General features: G+C 47.7%; 1 protein-coding gene across 44 annotated transcripts in view; it reads left to right on the forward strand.

Annotated features, from left to right (window-relative positions):
• Nucleotides 1-21,805, forward strand: part of LOC135289121 (uncharacterized) — a 262,105-nt gene that overhangs the window by 42,773 nt on the left and 197,527 nt on the right. For 38 of the 44 annotated variants that reach the window (XM_064402475.1, XM_064402478.1, XM_064402480.1 and 35 more), the window contains 2 exons: nt 7,505-7,561; nt 19,027-19,116. In XM_064402475.1, the coding sequence (XP_064258545.1) occupies nt 7,505-7,561; nt 19,027-19,116 (147 nt within the window). Of the gene's footprint in view, nt 1-7,504; nt 7,562-7,705; nt 7,818-9,593; nt 11,965-12,326; nt 17,779-19,026; nt 19,117-21,805 lie in introns of all 44 variants that reach the window. The other 6 variants (XM_064402495.1, XM_064402497.1, XM_064402496.1 and 3 more) reach the window with 3 other exon arrangements.

Raw genomic sequence — 21,805 nt, forward strand, 5'->3', positions numbered from 1 at the left:
AAACAGCATAACACTCCCGGGAGGTAAGCTGGGTGAACGTGGGAAGTGGTCTCTATCGCACCAAGTCCCCCTCATCCACACTGGCTGCTCCGAGGCAGCGGTTCTTATGTGATTTATTTTGCCCGCGGCAGAGTCCCTTTGTTTCTTTCTGAGTTCTTCATATTCAAGTTGGTTTCTTTCTTCGGTTTGGGCTGCACAAAGCCTTCGTCCGGGAATTGAATAATACACTTCCCCGATTCCCAGAATCTGGCATTCAGATGGAAGGTGTTGATGGCTCTGGTCATCTCAGATAGGTATCTTGTCCAGGCCATCATCTCTTGGGCGTCACGGGGCACATGCTTTTGTGAATGCCCATCTCCTGTGCATCCGAGGTTTCCTTCGCATGTAAATGTTGTGGTGCCTCTCTGCCCATCTGCCGCGGTTTCGCCATCCTGAGGATAAAAATTCCTCTCCCTTCCCTTATATTACAGTAAGTTCGTTTTTAGATATACTGTAAAAGTCATAGTCTTTTCTCTTAAAAGCTACAAGCCTGTTATTATCATGGTTGTATGTCCATTCAGTTACCAGCAAGAAAGGATGCCATTATAAATTAGAGATGCTTTTATACATATTCCTTTTTATATAATTCTATCTGCATGAATTACTAACTATATCTCTAACAAAAAGGTGTCTCCCTGGAATGCAAGTATGTGGAATGTTTCAGCCAGACAACAGCATTTCAGAGATAGATAGTGATTGGCCTGTTTGTGTGAAGCTGGAAGCGCTTAGCAGTGTCTCCTGTGTCTTGTAGGAAGCAAAGTCTTAGCTCTTTGGCAGTGGTACGCCAATGTACAGAAAGGCCGTGTAGGCTGCTGCTAAAACTGTAGAAGATGCTGTGTGTGAGGCTACATGCATGCTTTCCAAGGGTGGTTTCACCATGGTGCACTGTGATGGAAGCATCCACCTCCTGTTGGACCTGGGTGTCCTGGTAACGGGAGTAGGGTGCCAGTTTAGCACTATGTGCATGTAAGCAAACTGTACTGTACCACCCTCTGTGTCATTCCTGAATAACTGCTAATGATAGATCAGTTGCAGTAGCTGCCTCCTGTACACCCAACACCTCAGGTTACAAGATGGGTGTTAAATGACATAAGGGAGTAGAGGCAAACCTTCAAAGGTGGGGTAGTGTTTCTTTTCTTCACACAAATGACTCAGCCCTGATGACTCTCCTCTGGGGAAGCACCAGCCTGGGTGGGGGGTGGGGAGGGGTTATCTTTGCTATTGGGCCATAATGGACTCCATGGCACTAGGGTAATAGACAGCTGCAAGGACTTAGACCATCAAAGACTCCCAGAATATCCCACGACTCACAGTATTACATTCCTCCACTGTGAAACTCCCTGTCCTGGGGGAGGTACTGAGCATTCTCACCTGAACCTGAGCATATATATAATCTTTGGGTTTGGGCACATGGGGCACCTCCATTTGATGGATCCAGAGGAAGACCAGAATTTCAACAGTACTGTGACCCTCAACTTACGAACAGTGTGCCAATATAGACTCCGACTTTGTGGGTTAAAGCCAGTTTTCTCTGTTTCATTGTATTTTTTGTAATCTCCAGTAAATTGTAGCTCCGACCTGTAATCTCTCTTGAGGTAGTTGAATGGGATTCATTTCCCCTGCCGGTTTACTTTTAAACCAGCACATCTTTTGGCGCCCAATGTGAGGCTCGCGAGAGGTCGGAATTACAGTTTTGTTCTAAAGCATTTGTGTATTGGGGTATGGCAACTTTCCTGATCATCATGTTTCTTGGTGTATTCACATGCATGTTGTGCCCTGTACATATTTCTGCATTGGGGGAAGTATTTGCTCATCATGATGCTCTCTTTATGAGCAGGAGAGGAATCAAAGCTGCTTTGCTGATTTTCTGCGTTTATGGCATGGTAACATCAGAGGCAATGAGTTTCATTTGGAATGTGTATTCAGTCTTGTTTGCCTGTCCTAGCCTGTGCTGCTACCTCTGGGGCCTCATTAATAATGGCACACAGCCTGATGCCTTGGAGTGGCTACTTGGAACAGAGGCTAGACAAGGTTAAGAGAATAAAAGTAGGTATTTATTAAAGGCCTTCAAAAGGCACACCTTGGTCAGTTATGGCGGGCTATTACCCTCAGGGCAGAAGCCCAGCGGGGAATGCCGGCCGGCCAGGATAGCTCAGCGGGGGGCTCAGGCAACCCAGGCAAGCTATAGTGATTTGCAGCTAGCTCTTTTGTGATTTCAGCTCTTTCAGCTTGCCAGGTGCCATCGCCCTAGGTGCCGCGCAGCAGACGCAGAGAGAGAGGGAGAAGCGCTGTATGGGTTCCGCAGGGTTCTTTTATTCGGGTGTCCGCGAAGGGTCCAGTGACAGCTCTCCTCTCCCGAACTGGGCAGAGTTAGGGGTTTTTATACCCTACAGGGGTTTTGAAAACTGTCCAATAGTACGGGTCAGGGGAAAGTGACCTATGGATTTGCAGGGAGATAGCAGGGTCCGAAAGACGGAAGAGAGGGGCTTCTAAAGCCTTAGTCATGCTGACTTTGGCATTTCCTAGCTCAGGCTTCTGATCGCCAAGGCCTTGCAGGCCTTGTGCCTGCTACAGGCAGTCAGAAGCCTCAGAGGCTACACCCAAGATGGACGATGGTCATGAGTTTTCCAGACAGATATAAGTTTGGTCCATTTACATATCAGGGGTAAATCCTCCAATTACAGCTTCAGGTAATGAAGTCATATGCCCCCAGTTTGCTCCCCTCCCCCAATTCTCTTTTGTTTATCATTTCCAGGGCCTGAGGCAGTAGGGTGTCCTTGGATCTCAAGACTAGGGTGGTCATTTTGTCTGACTAAAATGTGGAGACAGATGGCTAACACTTTATATGGAGTTCAGAGTTATGCACTAATGCAGTACAGGATTTGAAAAGTATAAGGCAGCAAGCCTGTGGGGTGAAGTGGAGAGAATGTTGTTTTCCAGCCCTTCAGGCCTGCTACAACAGTTTTTGAGAATGTTGAGTTCCCTCTAGATGTTAAGGGCAGCATGATCTTCTTGTTAGTTCTGCTAAGTTTTCTCTATACGGCTTGCACTGTCTGCACCATGCTTACAGAATCACAGAATAACTAGGTTGGAAGAGACCTTCAAGATCATCAAGTCCAACCCATGCCCCAAACACCTTAAGTAAACCACGCCACCAAGTGCCATATCCAGTCTTTTGTTGAACACATCCAGGGATGGTGACTCCACCACCTCCCCAGGCAGGCCATTCCAATATTGTATTACTTTTTCTGTGAAAAACTTCTTCCTAAAATCCAACCAATATTTCCCCTGTCGCAGCTTGAGACTGTGTCCTCTCGTTCTGGCATTTGTTGCCTGGAGAAGGAGACCGACCCCCACCTAACTACAACCACATTTCAGGAAGTTTTAGAATGCAATAAGATCACCTCTGAGTCTCCTTTTCTCCAGGCTAAACAACCCCAGGTCCGTCAGTCGTTCCTCATAGGGCTTGTGTTCCAAGCCCCTCACCAGCCTTGTCACTCTTCTCTGGACGTGCTCAAGCGTCTCGACGGCCGTCCTAAAACGTGGGGCCCAGAACTGGACACAGTATTCAAGGTGTGGCCTCAGCAGTGCCGAGTACGGGGGAAGTATGACCTCCCTGCTCCTGCTGGACGCACTGTTCCTGATACAGACCAGGACGCCGTTGGCCTTCTTGGCTACCAGGGCACACTGCTGGCTCATGTTCAGTCTGTTGTCGACCAGTACCCTCAGGTCCTTTTCCACCTGGGCACTGTTCAGCCACACCTTCCCCAGCCAATAACGTTGCAGGGCGTTATTGTGGCCAAAGTGCAGGACTTGGCACTTGGACTTATTAAACTCCATCCCATTGGACTTTGACCATCCATCCAACCGTTCTGGGTCTCTCTGCAGAGCCCTTCTCCCTTCCAACAGATCAGCACATGCCCCCAACTTGGTGCCACCTGCAAACTTACTAATGGAGGTTTCAATACCCTCATCCATGTCATCAATGAAGATATTGAACAAAACAGGTCCCAGCACAGGCCCGTGAAGGACACCACTGGTGACCGGTCGCCAGCTGGATGCAGCACCGTTCACCAGCACTCTCTGGGCCCAGCCATCCAGCCATTTCTTAACCCAGCAAAGAGTGCTCCTGTCCAAGCCGTGGGCTGCCGGCTTTTCCAGGAGTATGATGTGGGAGACAGTGTCAAAGGCCTTGCTGATGTTTGGTTCCTTTCCAATTTCTATACTCTATTGTGATCTATTCCAGGTTTCAATATCCCAGGATGTATATCCCAGATGGTGGGGCCCAGCTGACAGATGTGGAGTCCAGCATCTATTTTCTAGGACCATTAATCTATGACAATGATGTCCAGCTTCCCTTTCTAAATCAGTAATCAGTGACATTGATGTCCATCTTCCTTTTTCAGGATGTTTTCGCCATTTCGATAGGAACTTGGGATGGGTTCACTTCCTTCTTTTGTTTAAATCCTTTATGCATTCTAAAGCTACAGTTTAAAATCCCTAATACAAAGCAACATTCTAAAGCTATAATTCAAAGGTTCTTATTACAAAAACAGCTTAAGACTTATAATAGTTAATTGCAAACAAAAGATTGGTTCAAAGGCCTTCTTCCATGCTTTGCTTTCCACGGTTGTTTATTAGAACTCATCTTTATAACTGTCCCACGGCCCTGTTCCCCACATTTCACAATTACAATTACACAGGTTACCTTTATTTACCTGATACGAAACACAACTTTGTATTTCACAAAATCAACAGGCACCGTATGCATGCAAGCCATTGCTGGACCAGAAGGACAGCCTAAGCTGGTGGCAGTCGCCCTTGTTCAGAAAAGAAAATCCGCATAGTGAATGACGAGGAAGAGGCAGGACCTTCACATCCAGCAGAAGAGACAGAGCCAGAAAACGTCACTCGATCCCTATTATCCCTGGGCAAGCTGCGTGAGCTGCGTAGAGAGTTCACATGCGAGGCAAATGAGTCCATGTTGACCAGGCTGCTCTGAATCCGGGATGCTATGGCTAATGATAGAATTCCGGATGGTATCGTAGGCAGGCAACAGGGATGCCTGTCCCGGGGTGTGGCTATTGACCAGGGGATCGGGAAAAGACAGGAAACTCTGAGCCTCTGGCGACGACTGCTGTCAAGTGTGAGGGAAAGGCACCTTTGTGCCCACGTTTCGCCTGTGGAAACGAAACTGGCTGGGCATGTCTGGAGCCTGGAAGAGAAAATTGAAGAGGGCTACCAGAAACTAAGAGAGGAGGTTAAGCAGGGTATCTTCCATATCTCGCCAGGACAGACGAGAGTCTCTGCTATTAGGAGCAGGCGTCCCCCAGCTAAGGAGAAAGTGTACACTCCATGAGGGTATACTCCCGGCAGCATAGGAGTGATGTTATGTCCAGAGAGAGGAAAAGGGGGTGCTTCCCCTTTCAAAAGGGTTCCTGCAAACTCACGGGGGTGGCAGCTGGTCTCAGTGCTAGTAGTGGTCGAGGTGCGGTGGCGGACAGCTGGAATCTTCTCAGCAGCAGCGGGCACAGGTGGGGAAGGTAGGCAGGACTCAGTCGTAGTGCTGAGTTGCAACGCAGCAAAGTCGCGGGTCAGAGCACACAATCTCCCTTGGCACCATGCTGCAGACCCCCCCCCAGTTAAAACTCCCCTACCCCCACTGGAGAATCGTAGTATCCTAGACCAGCCCAGGTGTGAAGGGACCTTGAAAGATCATCTGTTGCAGCCTCTTGTGGGAAAGGGTGCCTAGATGACATTATTTAGCACCCTGTCCAACCGCATGTGGAAAACCTCCAGCAATGGGGACTGGTGCAACTTGTGCCTGTTGTCCCTTGTCTTCTCCATGTGGCTCCCTTGAAGTACTGGAATACTGTGTGGAGGTTCCCACTGAGTCTAGGCAGGTGCCTAGCATTTTGCAACTAATTCCTTTGTCATTGCTGGCCTTCATGCAGCCGCTAGCTGTATTTAGATGTTCCTCCACAGCTTTTGGATCATGCTGAGCCCATTTGTCCGAGTATTTAAGACTTAGGCTTATTCCCTGCTTCTGTAAGTATTCAGTGATATCTCTTGCCATCCCTCTGACTCTGCCAAGTAGTGCAAATGGTTGTTTTAGGTCGCTTGAAGAATCGGCAGAAAAGGTATCAGCAAAAGCAGGTTCTCCAGCCCTTTGAGCATCTTCGTGGCCCTCCTTGGGACGCTCTCCATTCTGTCCGCCTCTTTGTATTGAATTCTGGGGAAGAGAACTGCACACAGAGTGTGGCCTGCAGGCATGGCCTCTGTGAGAAGAGGCGGTGGTCTGCTCTGCACTAGTCACAGCTAGTTTTCACCAGCTAGGCACCAGACTTCCCTGAGAGCCAAAAGCGAGCAACTCAGCAAAGCTGGTGGCACCCTTGTGTAAGCATATTTAAGAAAGGGTAAAGCGCTGTCTGGGGCAGGTATTTCCCTGCTGCCCTTAGATCTGGCAGGTGGCTATGTCCTGAAGGAACTTTTTCATCTTATTTTCTCCTCCTGTCCTATTGAGGAGGGGTGGTGAGAGAACAGCTGGCTGAGCCCCTGGCAGCCAGCCATGGTCTGACCTCATAAAGCCTAAAAGGCATATTCTTCCTTGTAGAAGGGGTTGGTGGCTTAGAGATTTTAGGAACAGGACTGAATGTTGGTTTGAGTGAAGGGCAGGTACCAATCCGTCTTCTATAACTGCAATTTCAGCAGCAAAGGACAGCTGAGAATCAGGCCCCAATGATGCTGGTTTGGGTGTTGCTAAGATGGAGTTCATTTCCCCGTAGCAGCTCTCACAGTGCCGTGTGTCACGTGAAAAAGGGAGGAGGCTTCCTTGACCCTTGGTGTGGGGAGATTTACTCAGTCTTTAGTGGTTAATTTGTCTGTCTTTCAGGAAAGTTGAGACCGTTGTGCCCGACCAGTCTGTCAGCATCCCATTGGGGGGATCCTTCACTGAGCAGTCCTACAGGATCAGAGGGTGGTTCGAGTGGCTTAGGGAAACACACCAACAGTGTAAGAGAGACCCCTGCAGCAGGTCTTCCCCTTTACCCATTGTGTTACCCTGCTGCTGCTGACTGGTAGCGTCTGCCAAAGATTCACACTAACACTTTATGGAATGACACGCTTTATTAATATAAATTGTGACAGGTTAAGGTTCGAAGATTGTCGGTGATAGTGTCTGACTGCAAAAATATATTTGAAGGAATACACAGACAAGCTCTAATCCCCAATAAAATGTTCAGCATGCATAGAGTATGATTCTTATCCAATAGGCATCTCTATGGGGGAGAAGACAGGTTCAGCCAATCAACTGATCCCAGCAGCTACGATGGAGTCTTCCCTAAATTTTCCCCATTCTTGACTTATTTTTATACTATTTCTGTGTGTTTAAGTGGAGCTCGAGTGACTCTAGTCATACATACCTTTGTTACTGATTGGTGTAGAATTCTCTTACTTTGCTTTACAGGTACAGTCAGAAAGAACAGAGAGCACATGCCCAGTGAGGGATGGTCGCACTTTGGAGGTGGGTACCTTTGGGACGGAGGTGTGCGTTAATATTATTATTATTATTAGGCTTTAATGAAGCAAGTTCATCTAAGGAGAGTGGTTTCACCACAGTTGCTGTCTCAGCAGTAAGACATCTTCCCCTGTCTCCCTTGGTTGACAGGTGGTATGCTGTTTATCAGCTGCAAAGTACCATGGAGTTCCCTTCCCTGCAAGGATTTCTGCAGAGCCTGGCCTTCACTCCGCTCCACCCTCCATTCCATCCCTCTTAGCAGGTGTGTGTGTGTATGGGGAATCATCATGGAATAGGTTTCAAGTCATGCCAACTGTATTCCACTCAGGGAGCAGCAACTGTGATTTACCCTATAATTCCCGTACTGTTATAACTCCTGTGAGGATGCTAATATAAGTCCTAAGTTTCCTCTAATTGAATCCCCAGTTACCGGTCCACAGGGTCCCCGGTCATTTTCCCACACCGTGCTTTGCACTGGTAGCTAGAAAGGTGTTGATAACACACCAGTGTTTTGGCTACTGCTGGGCAGTGTTGGCACAGCATCAGCGCTGTCTCTCCAACATTCTGCCCCAGCATCAGTAGGCTGGGGGTGGGCAAGATCCTGGGAGGAGACACCACTAGACCAGCTGACCCAAACTGGCCAGAGGGATATTCTGTACCATATGACATCAGCCCAGAAATAAAAGCTAGGTAAAGGGAGGAGGAAAGGGGGGCATTTCTTATTTACAGTGTTTACCTTCCAGAGAAACTGCTACGTGTCTGGAAGCCCTGCTTCCCAGGAAGTGGCTAGGCAGTGCTTGCTGATCAAAAGTAGACAATAAGGTTGGGGGTTTTTTCCCCTCTCCTTGTTCATGCGCAAACTTTCACTTTTGCTTTAGTAAACTGCCTTATCTCAATCTGCAAGTTGTTTTTCATCTCTCCTGTCCAGCTGGGAAGGGGGAGTGACAGAGTTGTTGGCTGAACACCTGGCATCTAGCCAAGATAAACCCACACCAGTCCTTTTTGGTTCCTAACGTGAGCTGAGACAATGGCAGTTATATATCTTGCATGGTATAGTAATAGCAGTTCTTGAGTAGCAAGCTCCTGTGCGTGGACATGGAGTTTGTGGGGTACGCTGCTTATCTCTTTGTTTTGTTCAGTTTGGGAACATGTTAATACAAACAGTGTCTCTGCGCTTTGCTGTGACATTGGTGGCTTTGTTGTGCTGGAGGAGCTATCTTCTGGGGACAATGAGGGAATCCCTCTCCCTCTCCCTATCTGGGATTGATGTGTATTGTTTTAGAATGCAGGCTCCCGTGTTCCTTGTTCTTCCTCATGTAAGCTGTTGAATACTATTAATACTATTAACTAATACTGTTGGCCTACTATGGGGTTTGTGGAATCTGGTGTCATCCTGCTGTAAGACAAAACAAACTGTAGGTGAGGAGATATTGAAATGTGCCCTGAAGCGGCTGGTCCCTGGATGGCAGTGTGTGTGGAAGGATTTGGGCAGGTTCCTAGAGTGGTTATCACCTCCCCTTGCCTGGGACTTTACACCTAAACAGGCAATGAGCCCTGGCAAACGATTGTGTCACCTGATAGAAGGGTGCCTTACCTACCCCGATGAAACCCAGCAGCTTCTCACCCTGTACGAGGCCCTGGGCTATCCCTGTTGAGCCACAGTTCAGTACTGTCAGAGGAGTGTGGCTGAGGCAGGGACCCAAAGTGCATTTGAGGACACTATGGCTGAGATAGGGACCCAAACAACAACGACTACAGTAATTGCCCCCCAGAAGTGTCAAAGAAAAGGTGAATAAGGAGAGCCAAGGAGCGATCAGCAAGACTCACTCACCTTTTAGTCGTCCCATGTGGCCAGTGCAAAAGTCTGATGGAGGGTGGAGGTTAACAGTAGACCATCGTGGCCTCAATGAAATAATGCCCCCACTGAGTGCTCCTGTACTGCACATGTTAGAGCTCCAATATGAACTGGAGTCAAAGGCAGCCAGGTGGTGTGCTGCACTTGGCATTGTCAATGCATTTTTCTCAATTCCTTTGGCAGCAGAGTGCAGACTGCAGTTTGCTTCCATGTGGCGGGGTGTCCAATACACCAGGAATCGACTGTCCCGGGGGTGGAAACACAGCCCTAGCATCTCCCATGGACTGATGCAAAGTGTACTGAGGATGGGTGATGCCCCTGAACGTCTGCAATGCATTCATGACATCATTGTGTGGGGCACTGAAGCAGAAGAAGTGTTTGAGAAGGGAAAAAGAATAGTTCAGAATGTTCTGAAAGCTGGGTTTGCCATAAAGAAAAGCAAGGTCAAGGGACCTGCATGGGACATCCAGTTCTTGGGCGTCAAATGGCAGGATGGCCGCTGTCATGTGCCTATGGATGTGGTTAAGAAGATAGGAACTATGTCTTCACCAGCTAAGAAGATGGAAATACCCTCTTTCGTAGGCTGCCTGGGGTTTTGGATAATGCGTATTCCAGGTTATAGTCAGCTTGTGAGGCCCCTCTATCAAGTGACCCGGAAGAAGAACCATTCTGAACGGGGCCTTGAGCAACAACAGGCCTTTGAGCAGATCAAAGAGGAAATAGCTTGTGCGGTAGCTCTTGGGCCTGTTCAGACTGCACCAGCCCTGCAAAATATACTCTACGCTGCAGCTAGGTAGCATGGTCTCACTTGGAGCCTCTGGCAAAGAACATCAAGAGAAACCCAAAGTCGATCATTAGGGTTTTGGAGCCGGGGTTATTGAGGGTCAGAAGGCCCTCTCCACTCCAGCTGAAAAAGAAATATTAGCAGCGTATGAGCGGGTTTGAGCATCCTCAAATGTTTTTGGGATAGAAGCCTGTCTACTATTGACACTGCAATTTCCTGTGCTACACTAGATGTTCAAAGGAAGCATCCCTTCGACGCATCGTGCTGTTGTTTTGGCAATCCCTTGTGTGAGGATGTTGCTTAGGCTGAGACCCCTGGTGCGAGGACACGAGGCTTGACTCCATGTTGATCAGAAGGCTGATTTATTATGTTATATATTATACTAAAATGCTACATTACAGCTATACTAAAAGAACAGAGAGAAAGAGATCAGAAGGCTACAAAGACAAGAATAGAACAGGAATGAATAACAAAAATCCTGTGACTGCTCACAGCCTTGGCACAGGTGGCTGTGATTGGTCACTGATTGAAAACAATCCACATGGACCAATGGAAGATTCACCTGTGGCACTCCACAGCAGCAGATAGTTATTGTTTACATTTCTTTCCTGAGGCTCTCAGCTCCTCAGGACAGGAAAAATCCTAGCAGAGGAATTTTCACTAAAATATCATGGTTACATCGTGCAAACAGCGCTACATGGAGTAAGTGGGTGGGTAGTGCTGATCACACAACGAGCTTGACTGGGGAAACCCAGTTGCCTGAGAATCCATGAAAAAAGGCAGAGATTTAGGATAATTTCTTTGAAAGGTCACTCGTGCTCAAGAAGCACCTCCATATAATGAGTTATCAGAAGATGAAAGAGGCCATGGTCTCTTTACTGATGTATCCTGCATTGTGGGAGGAAAGCATCAGAGGTGGAAAGCTGCTGTGTGGCGTCCCACAGAACGAGTCGTTGAGGCCGCTGAAGGAGAAGAAAAGTGCCTGGTTCTGTGTCTCTATAGTGACTCCTGGATGGTGGCTAATGCCCTATGAAGGTGGCTACAGCAATGGAAGAAGACCAATTGGCAATGCAAGGGTAAACCCATTTGGGCTGCTGCGTTGTGGCAGGACATCACTGCACAGATAGAAAACATGGCTCTGAAGGAATGTCACGTAGATGTTTACATGCCCAAATGCCATGCCACTGAGTAACATCACAATGATGAACAGCTAGATAAGGCTGCCAAAATGGAAATAGCTCAGGTAGACTTAGACTGGGAGCAGAAGTGTGAACTATTTACAGTGCGATGGGCCCATGAAACATCAGGACATCTAGGAAAAGATGCAACCTACAGATGAGCTTGTGATCGAGGGGTGGATCTGATCACAGAGGCTATCACACAGGTCACCCATGAATGTGAAACATGTGCTGCAATCGAGTGAGCCACACGAGTACAATCTCCTTGGAATAGATGGCCTAGCTGGGTTTTAAAGGTGGTGAGGCCTGGCAAATTGACTATATTGGACCACTGCCATGAACACACCAAGGCAAGAGCTTACATACTCACCATGGTAGAGGCAACTACTGGTTGGCTGGAAAAATACCCTCTAAGCCATGCTCGAAACACCATCTTAGGCCTTGAGAGACACATTTTGTGGTGTCATGGTACCCCAGAAAGAATGGAATCAATGAGGCTTGTTTTTGAAATAACCTCGTAATCTCTTGGGCAAAGAAGCATGTGGATATATCACATCCCTTACCACCCACAAGCATCTGGAAAGATTGAGAGGTATGGTGGACTGTCAAGAGGGTTAGGCAATCGGGCATGGAAGCATTGGGATGCAAATTTAGCAGAAGCCACTTGTCTGGTTAACACCAGAAGATGTGCTAACCGCGCTGGTCCTGCCCAAACAAAACCACTACATACTGTGGGAGGAGATAAGGTCCCCATACTACACACAGGAAAGTGGCTGAGGAGGTTGGTGTGGAATTCTCCTCCCATGGGAAAAGGCAAACCTGTTAATGGGATTGTCTTTGCTCAGGGACCTGGGTGTACTTGGTGGGTAATGCAGAAGGATGGGGAGACCTGGTGTGTGTCTCAAGGAGATTTAACCTTGGGGGGAAATAATGAGTGTAAATTGTATGTTGCAGGGAGTAAAGTAGCAGGAGTGGCATGAACCGACGATGAGTGAATTTTACGAGGCGTGAGGAGAGTGCAACAATAGCCCAGGCAAGGGTGCCAAACGATCGTGTGTGTCGCTTCTGCCCCGAGCACCCATCTTGATGGAATGGAGCCCAAGTCATGGCCTGTTTGTAAACATCCAGAGGGGTGGAGGAAACCCATGGAATGGGAAAATAATATCGATCTTTGAAAGGAAGGGGGACGGTAGTTAATGAAAATGTATACGTGTGTTGGGCATAAAGATGGTTTAAGCATGGAGTTTAAGTTCTAAGCGTTGGTAAGAAGGGATTGCAGTCATGACAAATAAATACAACGGAATTATTAGAAGACAGATATCTATATATATAAAAAATTCTGTGGCATCTGAGTATGATGCAAATGGTGTGAATTAAGGGGTGGAGTTTGTATTGGGTGTGGCTGAGATGGAATTAGTTTTCCCCATAGCGGCCATCAGTGCCATGCTTTGCATTGGTAACTAGAAAGGTGTTGATAACACCCCAGTGTTTTGGCTACTGCTGGGCAGTGTTGGCACAGCATCAGCGCTGACTCTCCAACATTCTGTCCCTCATCAGTAGGCTGGGGGTGGGCAAGATCCTGGGAGGAGACACCACTAGACCAGGTGACCCAAACTGGCCCGAGGGCTATTCTGTACCATATGACTTCAGCTCAGAAATAAAAGCTACGTTAAGGAGGGGGAAGGGGGAACATTTGTTATTTACAACGTTTCCGTTTTGGAGCAACCCCTACGCGTGCTGAAGGCCTGCTTCTTGGAAAGTGCTTGCTGATGGGAACTAGAGGATATAATTATTTGTTTTTCTTGTTTGGTTTTTCATGCAAAAACTTTCTCTTTTCCTTTAGTAGACTGCCTTATCTCACCCTGTGAGTTGTTTTCCATCTTCTTTTCTCTCTGCGTCAAGCTTAGAAGGGGCAGTGATAGAGTGGCTCTGTGGGCACCTGTCATCCAGCCAAGGTCAACCCACCACCGATGCTTTTGATGCCGTCCAGGTGTTGTAGGATAAGGGCGCTGATAATGCGGGTAAATAATTGGCCGTGGAGCTGGTGCTTGCAACAGCCTTCTGGGTTCTATGAACACGGGACCCTGTTTTTGTATCAGCATCTGCATGGGAGAGCGGAGCTCCATCTCACTAAGCGGAGCAAAGATATTTTTGCCAGTAGGATAGCCGACCTCATTAGGAGGGCTTTAAACTGAAAGCACGGTGTTGCGGCAGGGCATCCCCGAACTGGAAATAATTACCATTAACTCCGTGATTCACAGAAGGCTGATCAATCTCTTTATTATATATATATATATATATATATATATGTATATGTATATATGTATATATGTATATTTATATATATATGATTATTAAGAAACCCATTGCTTTTATAGACAGTTCCGATACACCTGGACCTAATTGTCCCTTGAATCCAAACACCATCACCATTGGCTAATTAAGAAACCACCCTTTGGTAAACAAATCTCCATAACACATTCCACATGTTCACAATAACAGGTGCAGCAAGTGAAGATAAGAATTGTTTCTCATTCTTTTCTCTGATCTTCTCACAGCCTTCCTCAGAAAGGCCTGGGAAAGTTATGTGTTGCTCTCTGTGGTCAGAGAGCTGCTGCCACAGTGAGGGTGCGAGGAGGGAGAGAATAATCAGCAGCCCTGTGCGGGAGTGATGGACAGGGTCAATGAACAAAGGGCAGGGCAAGAGCTCCAGTACCTTGAAGTCCCCCTTAGAACCCGAAGGCAGCCGTGGATGTCATAGCTGCAAGTGTGCCCAGCAGAAAGATCTCCTTGGACGAGTAAGTTTTAAAAGAGGAGATTGACAGGAAGCAGGGAATCCAGGTACACGGACAGGAGTTCGATGCCAGGTATTGTACGCTGTCCCAGGCTGAGCGACGGCCTGCCTTCAGAGTGCACAAAAGGAAGGTAAGTCAGAATGTAACCTCGGGGTGACTGACACAATTAACTCCTGAGATGAAGGAGACCGGATGCATTTCTGTGCTCAGGGTAGGAGGAAGAACCCTCCCCCACCTCCTGAAGTGCCCCTACAGAACCGACAGGATGCTCCTGGTTTAGGAGACTGAAGAGCACATGAGTAATGGACAGGACCCAGGACAAAGCCAACCATGCAAAGCTGACCTAACCACCTGCCTACGTTAGAACCAGTGTGACCAGAGAAGCACATAAAGGTATTAGTAATTGGAGATTCCCTCCTGAGAAACACCGAGACAGCCATTTCCCACCCAGCCGATTTCTCTAGAGAGCTCTGCTGCCTACCAGGAGCTCGCATTCATGGTGTCACTGAGAGGCTGCCGAGGCTGGTGGACCCTACAGATCATCACCCGCTCCTACTCTTCTCTGTAGCGTCAGATAAGGCAACTTAGAACCCTCCCAGGAGTCTATTATGTCTGTAAGAGCGATGCTAAAAGGATGGGGAGCACAGGTGATGGTCGCCTCTATTGGTGTCCGGTCTGAGGAAGGGGTCCAGGAAGGAGGAGACGGACTGAAGAGCTGAATGCTGGGTTGCGTAGCTGGTGCCATACTCAAGGTTTTGGCTTCTATGATCATTGATCTGCCTTTGAGAAGCCGGGTCTGCTGGGAGCTGATGGGATTCATGTGACCAAGTTGGGAAAGAGGATCTTCACCAGCACCCTGGTGAGACTTACAAGGAGGGCTTTAAACAAGACTCCGTGGGGAAAGACGATGGAGTTTTGAGCAACAGAGAAGAGCCAGGGGCTGGTGATGTGTTGGGAAACAAGAGGGGAATACTTGAGAAATGCTGCAAAGGAATTGGGGCTTGATCCTTGTCCAAAAAAGTGACACAGTCAACAGCTCAACGGAAGTGCCTCTGTACCAATGCATGCAGTATGCATAAGAAAGAGGAGCTGGAAACCACTGTGCAGACGGTAAAGCTAACAATGTAATCACTATAGTAGAAATGTGCTGGGACAACTCAAATGACTGGAGCTCTGCAATCAATGGCTGGTCAGAAGGAAGGAGGAGCGGAGGTGGCCCTCTATGTAAACCAAAAATAAGAGGGATTTCCTGTACAGAGCTGTCTTTGAAAGACAGCGATGAACAGGTTGAGAGCTTATGGGTAAAAATTAGAGGCCAAGCTGTTGCATTAAGAGTAAGAAATTTGTCAGAAAATAAAGCCCCTTGCGTTCCTGCTGGTCCTCAGAGATCAGAGGGACTGGGTGAGGTTAGGCTTAATTTCTGATTACAACCAATTCAGCGCTGTAAGTCTGCTAGCGTTCTCTAAGAACCATTGCAAGCACAGATTCAGGAACAGAGTGCTTTTCTGAAGTTACAGAAATAGACATTTGCAACTGCCATTGAGAAATGCACTAGGTGTGATAGACCTCTAATAACATTGTGCTAACCCATGCAATACTAATAATAGCAATGGCATGCAGAAGCTTCCCAAGAGGGTGGCCCCACATGGGAGGAGGAGAAGAGAACAGACCGGCAACTGTCCCCGATATCTTTTGGGAATTCTTGCTACCTAGCTGAAATTTCTGCCCTCCTTATATACAGCCCAATCTGCTTCTCCTTACATATAGCATGATCTAAGCAGAGAGCTGAGTGATAGATACGTGGTGGTAGCATGTACTTCAGTAAGCTTATTAGCATATGCATGAGTGTGCGTTTTAATACTTAAATGACCCTTAATCAGGCAAAGGTTAATTTTTGGCCTTGGTGTCCTTCAAAGTTCTGCTCTTAAGACTTCCTTCCATTTCATGCCGTTCATCAGAGCCAAAAGAGGGCTATCCTAGCTGCCCATGAACTCCTCCTTTGGCCATATTGTCCTTTCTTGACCTCATCTATGTGGATCTCCATCGGTAAAGATAAGGTGGAGGTTACACGGTTTAGGCCTTAACGCTTTTCTGGCTCCATGGTCATCATCCCACACAAGCCAACAAAGGAAACCTTGTGCTTGGTATCTACTATAGGCCACCTGATTAAGAGGATAAGTTCGACGTAAGAAATCAGGCAAGTTCGGCAGGAGATGAGCGTGTCTGAGTAACGGCCTTGTCTTCTGGTCGAGCTGAAGCACAAAGTGGATACGCATAGGTAGTGGAAGCAGGGACACGCGTTCTGGGAAGAATCTAAAGATGCCGCCCAGGTCTGTAGGGATGGGATCAGAAAAACTAAGGCAAAGCTGCAGCTGAATTTGGCAGGGGATGTAAAGAATCATACTATGGGCTTCCACAGGTGCATTGGTCAGAAAATAAGACTAAAGAAAGCATATGCAACCCACGTGCCCGGCCCCCGCTGATAAATAAGCCAGGAGGTCTAGTGGCCAGCAACATGGAGAAGGCTGTGGTACCCGGCGATTCATTTTCCTCTGTTTTCACTGGCACGTTTATCAAACCTCTTGGGACCCTGAACCTCAAGGCAGGGGCTTGGGGAACAAAGTCCCTTCCATCATAGGAAAAGATCTCTTTTGAGACCACCCGAGGAACCTGTGAATACACAAGTCCTGCGCCTGGGGAGGCACAACCCCATGCACCAGTACATGCTGGAGGCCGATCGGCTGGAAAGCAGCTTTGCAAAATAGGACAATGTGCTCTTGCCTCAAAGGCGGCCAAGGATCTCCTTAGCCCCATATAGAGGAAAGCAGGGTTCGTATATGTTACAAGACAGTTGTGTGAACCATTCAATATGCTCACTGTCCTCAGGGGTGCAGGGCACCACAGACCACCCTTGGGCAGCTTTGAGGGCACTGCCTATTTTTCTAAAAGCCTCCTATCCAGCTTAAGGCAAATCCTACTCTCCTGAGCCCTCAAGCCAGCAGTGCTGAATGCACGCTTTACATTTTATTTGCTTCCAGAAGTGCAGCTTAGAAATGTCTGCCATGTAAGAGGGGCTTTCAGCAAACAATGTAGAGCAACTTCAGTTGTTTTTTCAAAATGTCCTGAGAAGTTAAAGCCAGGCCTGTCCTGGCCAAAGCAGTCATTTGACTGGAGGGAGCAGCAGCAAAAAGGCACAGGCACCTTTGGAGTGGACTCGATGCGGTAACAAAAAGCAAGAAACAGTACTTGTAGCTACTACAGCCTCTTCTGCGACCTCGTAGCCCGCCCTCTGGGTCGCAGCACTACGCGGGGCAGATCCCTCCGCGCCCCGCGGGCATCAGGTCGACGAGGGCGGACTCGCCAAGGGGGCGGGGGAAAGCGGAAACGACAGGCGAGACAGCAAATCGAGACGCGGGCCACGATCCGTCGGCCCAATGGGCGCCGCGAAGGGCCCGGCTTAGTGGAGGAAGTGTCGGGGCGGACACGGGCGTTGTCCTTGGCTGGCGAGAGTGTGGGGGTGCTGGCCTCTGGCCCCGGTGGCGCCACTACTGTCTTCGGAAAGATTATCGGCAAGGCGTTTCTCTGCTATCGTCAGCGACGAGGACGAGGAGGTAGCCGTACCTTTGCTCTGTGCGCGGTTCCTCTTCCCTTCCCCCCTCTCCCCCTCGTCCCGCGCTTGCGGGCATCTGAGCCGAGGACCCGGCGCGCGGTGCCCGCGCGAGCGGCAGGGTGCTGCTGCGGGTGGGTGCAGGGACGGGGGACGGACGGGACCTCTCTGGGTTGTGGCGCTCTCTACTGCACCATCCCCTAAGCTTGTTCTGAGCCGCACCCCCACCCCTCCGGCTGCCGCGGGCGTACTGGGTTGCTGGTGCTGTCCGGACTCGCCTCGCATTCCACCCCCACCGTGTCGTGTGCGCGCGTAGATAAGGACCTCTGACGGTAACTTGGCCTCAATGTGCCTCCTAACAGCTTCGAAGAGGTTTCGCAGCTTTGCTGTGCTAGGCTTTGCTTCTGAATCCGCAAACTGGATTATTAGGACAAGGAATTCCGGCTTTCTCTAGTAAAAAAAAAAAAAATAAAAAAATTAAGAAGTACGAAATGGTCATCCTGCAGGCTGCAACGGCTTTCCAGAACTTGTTTCTGTGGGGAAGTAAGACCGTGATAACATCATGCTTGCAAGGGTCACGAGTGTTGGTACTGGAAACTAGAGTGAGCTGCTTAGCCCGGGGGGGAAACCAATACAGCCGTTGCCTATGCGATGTTAACTTTAAGGTAATATCCCATATGACTTAGTTATTAGAATGCTGAAAGTTACCGGTTAGGGATGCCTTCTGCTTTTAAAGGCAGAGCTTGGATGGGGGTATAGAAGACAGACTCGTCCTATGCACTTGCAGGCTTCCTGTCATTATGCGTGTGTTCGATACTTGAGCTCCCTTGTCCTGTGGGAAACGAATGGCCGCTGCTCTTCCACTTCACTAAACTCTTTGAGGATTCAGTTAAGCCATTTGTCTCCTGCCTCTACGTAGACCACACAAAGCCAATAGGAAACCTGCTGTGGAAAGAATAAGCCTGAACTAAAACATCACTGATCACAAGTTGCTAGTCATAAGTAGTTGCCCATCGCCTTGTGCCCATCGTCTTGCATGACAAATCCCACTTCTGGAGGGCGCTCTGTAAAGATGTCGTGTTTTGGGTATAGAAAGCATTATAATCATGCAAGAAAAAAATCAATGTTCTGGCTTGTGTTTGGGGTATCTGGTAATCTGCTTCTGTAGAAGTTCTGCCGGGCAGATGGGTTTGCATTAGCTCTTAGCTTTCTCTGAAGCTGGTTATGTTTTAACTGTTTAATCTTCCTCCAGTGCCGTACGCTCCATGATCTATCGCTTTTCCTAGTCATGCCTAAGGAGCCAATTATCGAGTTGTCTGAAGCAGGAGGTTCTGGTGAATCTGTAAGTACCGTGTAAGCTTTCTGTATGCTATATTGTACCTGTAGATAGTTCCTCATTTACTAGACTCTTTCCCATCCCCCTTTTCCCTCTTGATAGAGCACAGTAGGCTTCTTTGGGTTTTCTGGCGCTATCATCTTTTTGCCTCTAGCCTGTAATGGAGTTGAGCTTTTTGACTAAAAGCAGTGCTATCAAGCAGTGCTGGTTCCTGGGTATGTACTTCTGGTGCAAAATGCAGTGTTGTTTTGGAGCACAGTCTGGTGCCTATTGTTGTGGTTTAGAGTGAGAGTAGTAGAACTTCTAACATGCAGAAGAGTGCTTGGGGTTTTGGCAGGTCAGGGGCAAGGAAGGACAAAGCTGGTTGAGAGGTGCTGGATGTTTTGCTTTTAGCTATGAAAGCCATGTTCAAAGACTTTGTAAGCCCACGCAAAAGGCAGCCTAAAGTTTATTTTCCACCAGGTTTGGTGATGTTGCCTGAAGACACAGTGGGGGCTTTAACCTGGAGACAAAGTCAGCTTGTGTGTCTGTTTTGTAGTCCTTTGCTGTTTAGCTTGAGAAAAATTGCCTAGCTCTTTTTGCCCCTATGGCATGCATAATTGGTCTTGGTAACTTTGCTTGGAACGCTTCAGTTGCCGGCGGTCGGACGGCCATTAATTTGACATGCAATGATTGAATTGCTAGGAATTGGCTAGCTGCTTTCTCTGGGTGGTTCTCTGCTCTCGTTCCTTCCCTTCCTGCCCTCTGCCCTCATTATGTGTTCCTTTTTCTTTTGATTTTACTTATTTATGGGTTTGTACTTCCTTCTCCAGCTTCTTGGGCATGTAATGATTGTTGGCGAGATGTGTGTTGCTCACCTGGGCCTGACCAATGGATTCCGGATGGTTGTGGATGAAGGGCCCGAGGGTGGGCAGTCTGTCTGTCGGATACATCTACCCGTTCTGGGTGGCCGTCAGTTGGACTGGCCACCTGGCTAAGATTTTGGCACCTCAGGAGTTGCTGCACGTGTACAATCGCCACTGAATGGATTTCATCTGTTGCCCATCAATCTAGCAGCTTCTGATGTGTAATTTTTTTTTTGCCGTGTGTCTGTGGAAGGTAATAAAAGCTTTGAGCAGCAGTTGCACAATAAAAATTTGTCATGGGGATATCACCTCCGTCTTGGGTGTTTTACTGAGGGGAAGTAGTTCTGCAAGTTCAAACTGTTATAGGTAAAAATGAAAATATGCCCAATTATAATAAAAATATAAAAAGAATTTATTTCGCGACCGTAATACAGTCCCGACAGCCAACAATCAAACGGACAGCATAACACTCCCGGGAGGTAAGCTGGGTGAACGTGGGAAATGGTCTCTATCGCACCAAGTCCCCCTCATCCACACTGGCTGCTCCGAGGCAGCGGTTCTTATGTGATTTATTTTGCCCGCGGCAGAGTCCCTTTGTTTCTTTCTGAGTTCTTCATATTCAAGTTGGTTTCTTTCTTCGGTTTGGGCTGCACAAAGCCTTCGTCCGGGAATTGAATAATACACTTCCCCGATTCCCAGAATCTGGCATTCAGATGGAAGGTGTTGATGGCTCTGGTCATCTCAGATAGGTATCTTGTCCAGGCCATCATCTCTTGGGCGTGTCACGGGGCACATGCTTTTGTGAATGCCCATCTCCTGTGCATCCGAGGTTTCCTTCGCATGTAAATGTTGTGGTGCCTCTCTGCCCATCTGCCGCGGTTTCGCCATCCTGAGGATAAAAATTCCTCCCTCTCCCTTCCCCTATATACAGTAAGTTTGTTTTTAGATATACTGTAAAAGTCATAGTCTTTTCTCTTAAAAGCTACAAGCCTGTTATTATCATGGTTGTATGTCCATTCAGTTACCAGCAAGAAAGGATGCCATTATAAATTAGAGATGCTTTTATACATATTCCTTTTTATATAATTCTATCTGCATGAATTGCTGACTATATCTCTAACAATTCCCCCCCTTTTTTATAAACAAACTAATTCATGCAGTTTCTAAAAATTTACTCACAAGTTTATTTTTAGCCTTTTCCATGTTTTTTTTTTTAGTGCCCTCCTGTAATTTATATTTATTTGTGACCTCTTTACCATTCCTTCTCTCTCTGATGATCTTGAGGTACCTTCTTGTACTCTCTAACTTCTGACTCGTTGCCTTCTATTTGTCTTTCAAATTGTGCTAGAGCACTAGCCGCCCACTTGTGTGGAGCATCCTCTTCTACTTTCATAATTTTTGAAACTAGATTGGTTTTCCCTGTTGCAAGCTCTGTGTCCATAGGCATGGCTGCAATTTGCATCCCTTGTACGACTGAATGTATTAGTCGGATGAAACAAGAGATGAGACAGGGTAGAAAAATGACTCCGGCTATGGAACAAAGTATAAAGAAAATTAACTTTTTCCACCAGGCTCCATTAAACAGGTTGTCCCACCAAGAGGCATTTAGGATTGAATTCCATTTCTGGATGGGCACATGGGCAACCCTTTTTATCTCAGCTGCAAGTCCTCGTATCGCCTCTCCATAATCATCAATCTCAATACAACACTCGGACTCGTTGAATTTCCCACATACTCCCCTCTTCTTCAGCTAATAGGTAATCCAATGCAATCCTATTCTGATAGATAAAGGCCTTCATCTGCGAATGCTGCTTTGATAGTAGTTCAAGAGCGTCTGCAGTGTGGTTGGA

This window comes from Passer domesticus, chromosome W, assembly GCF_036417665.1.
Source record: "Passer domesticus isolate bPasDom1 chromosome W, bPasDom1.hap1, whole genome shotgun sequence".
Classification (NCBI taxonomy): domain Eukaryota; kingdom Metazoa; phylum Chordata; class Aves; order Passeriformes; family Passeridae; genus Passer; species Passer domesticus.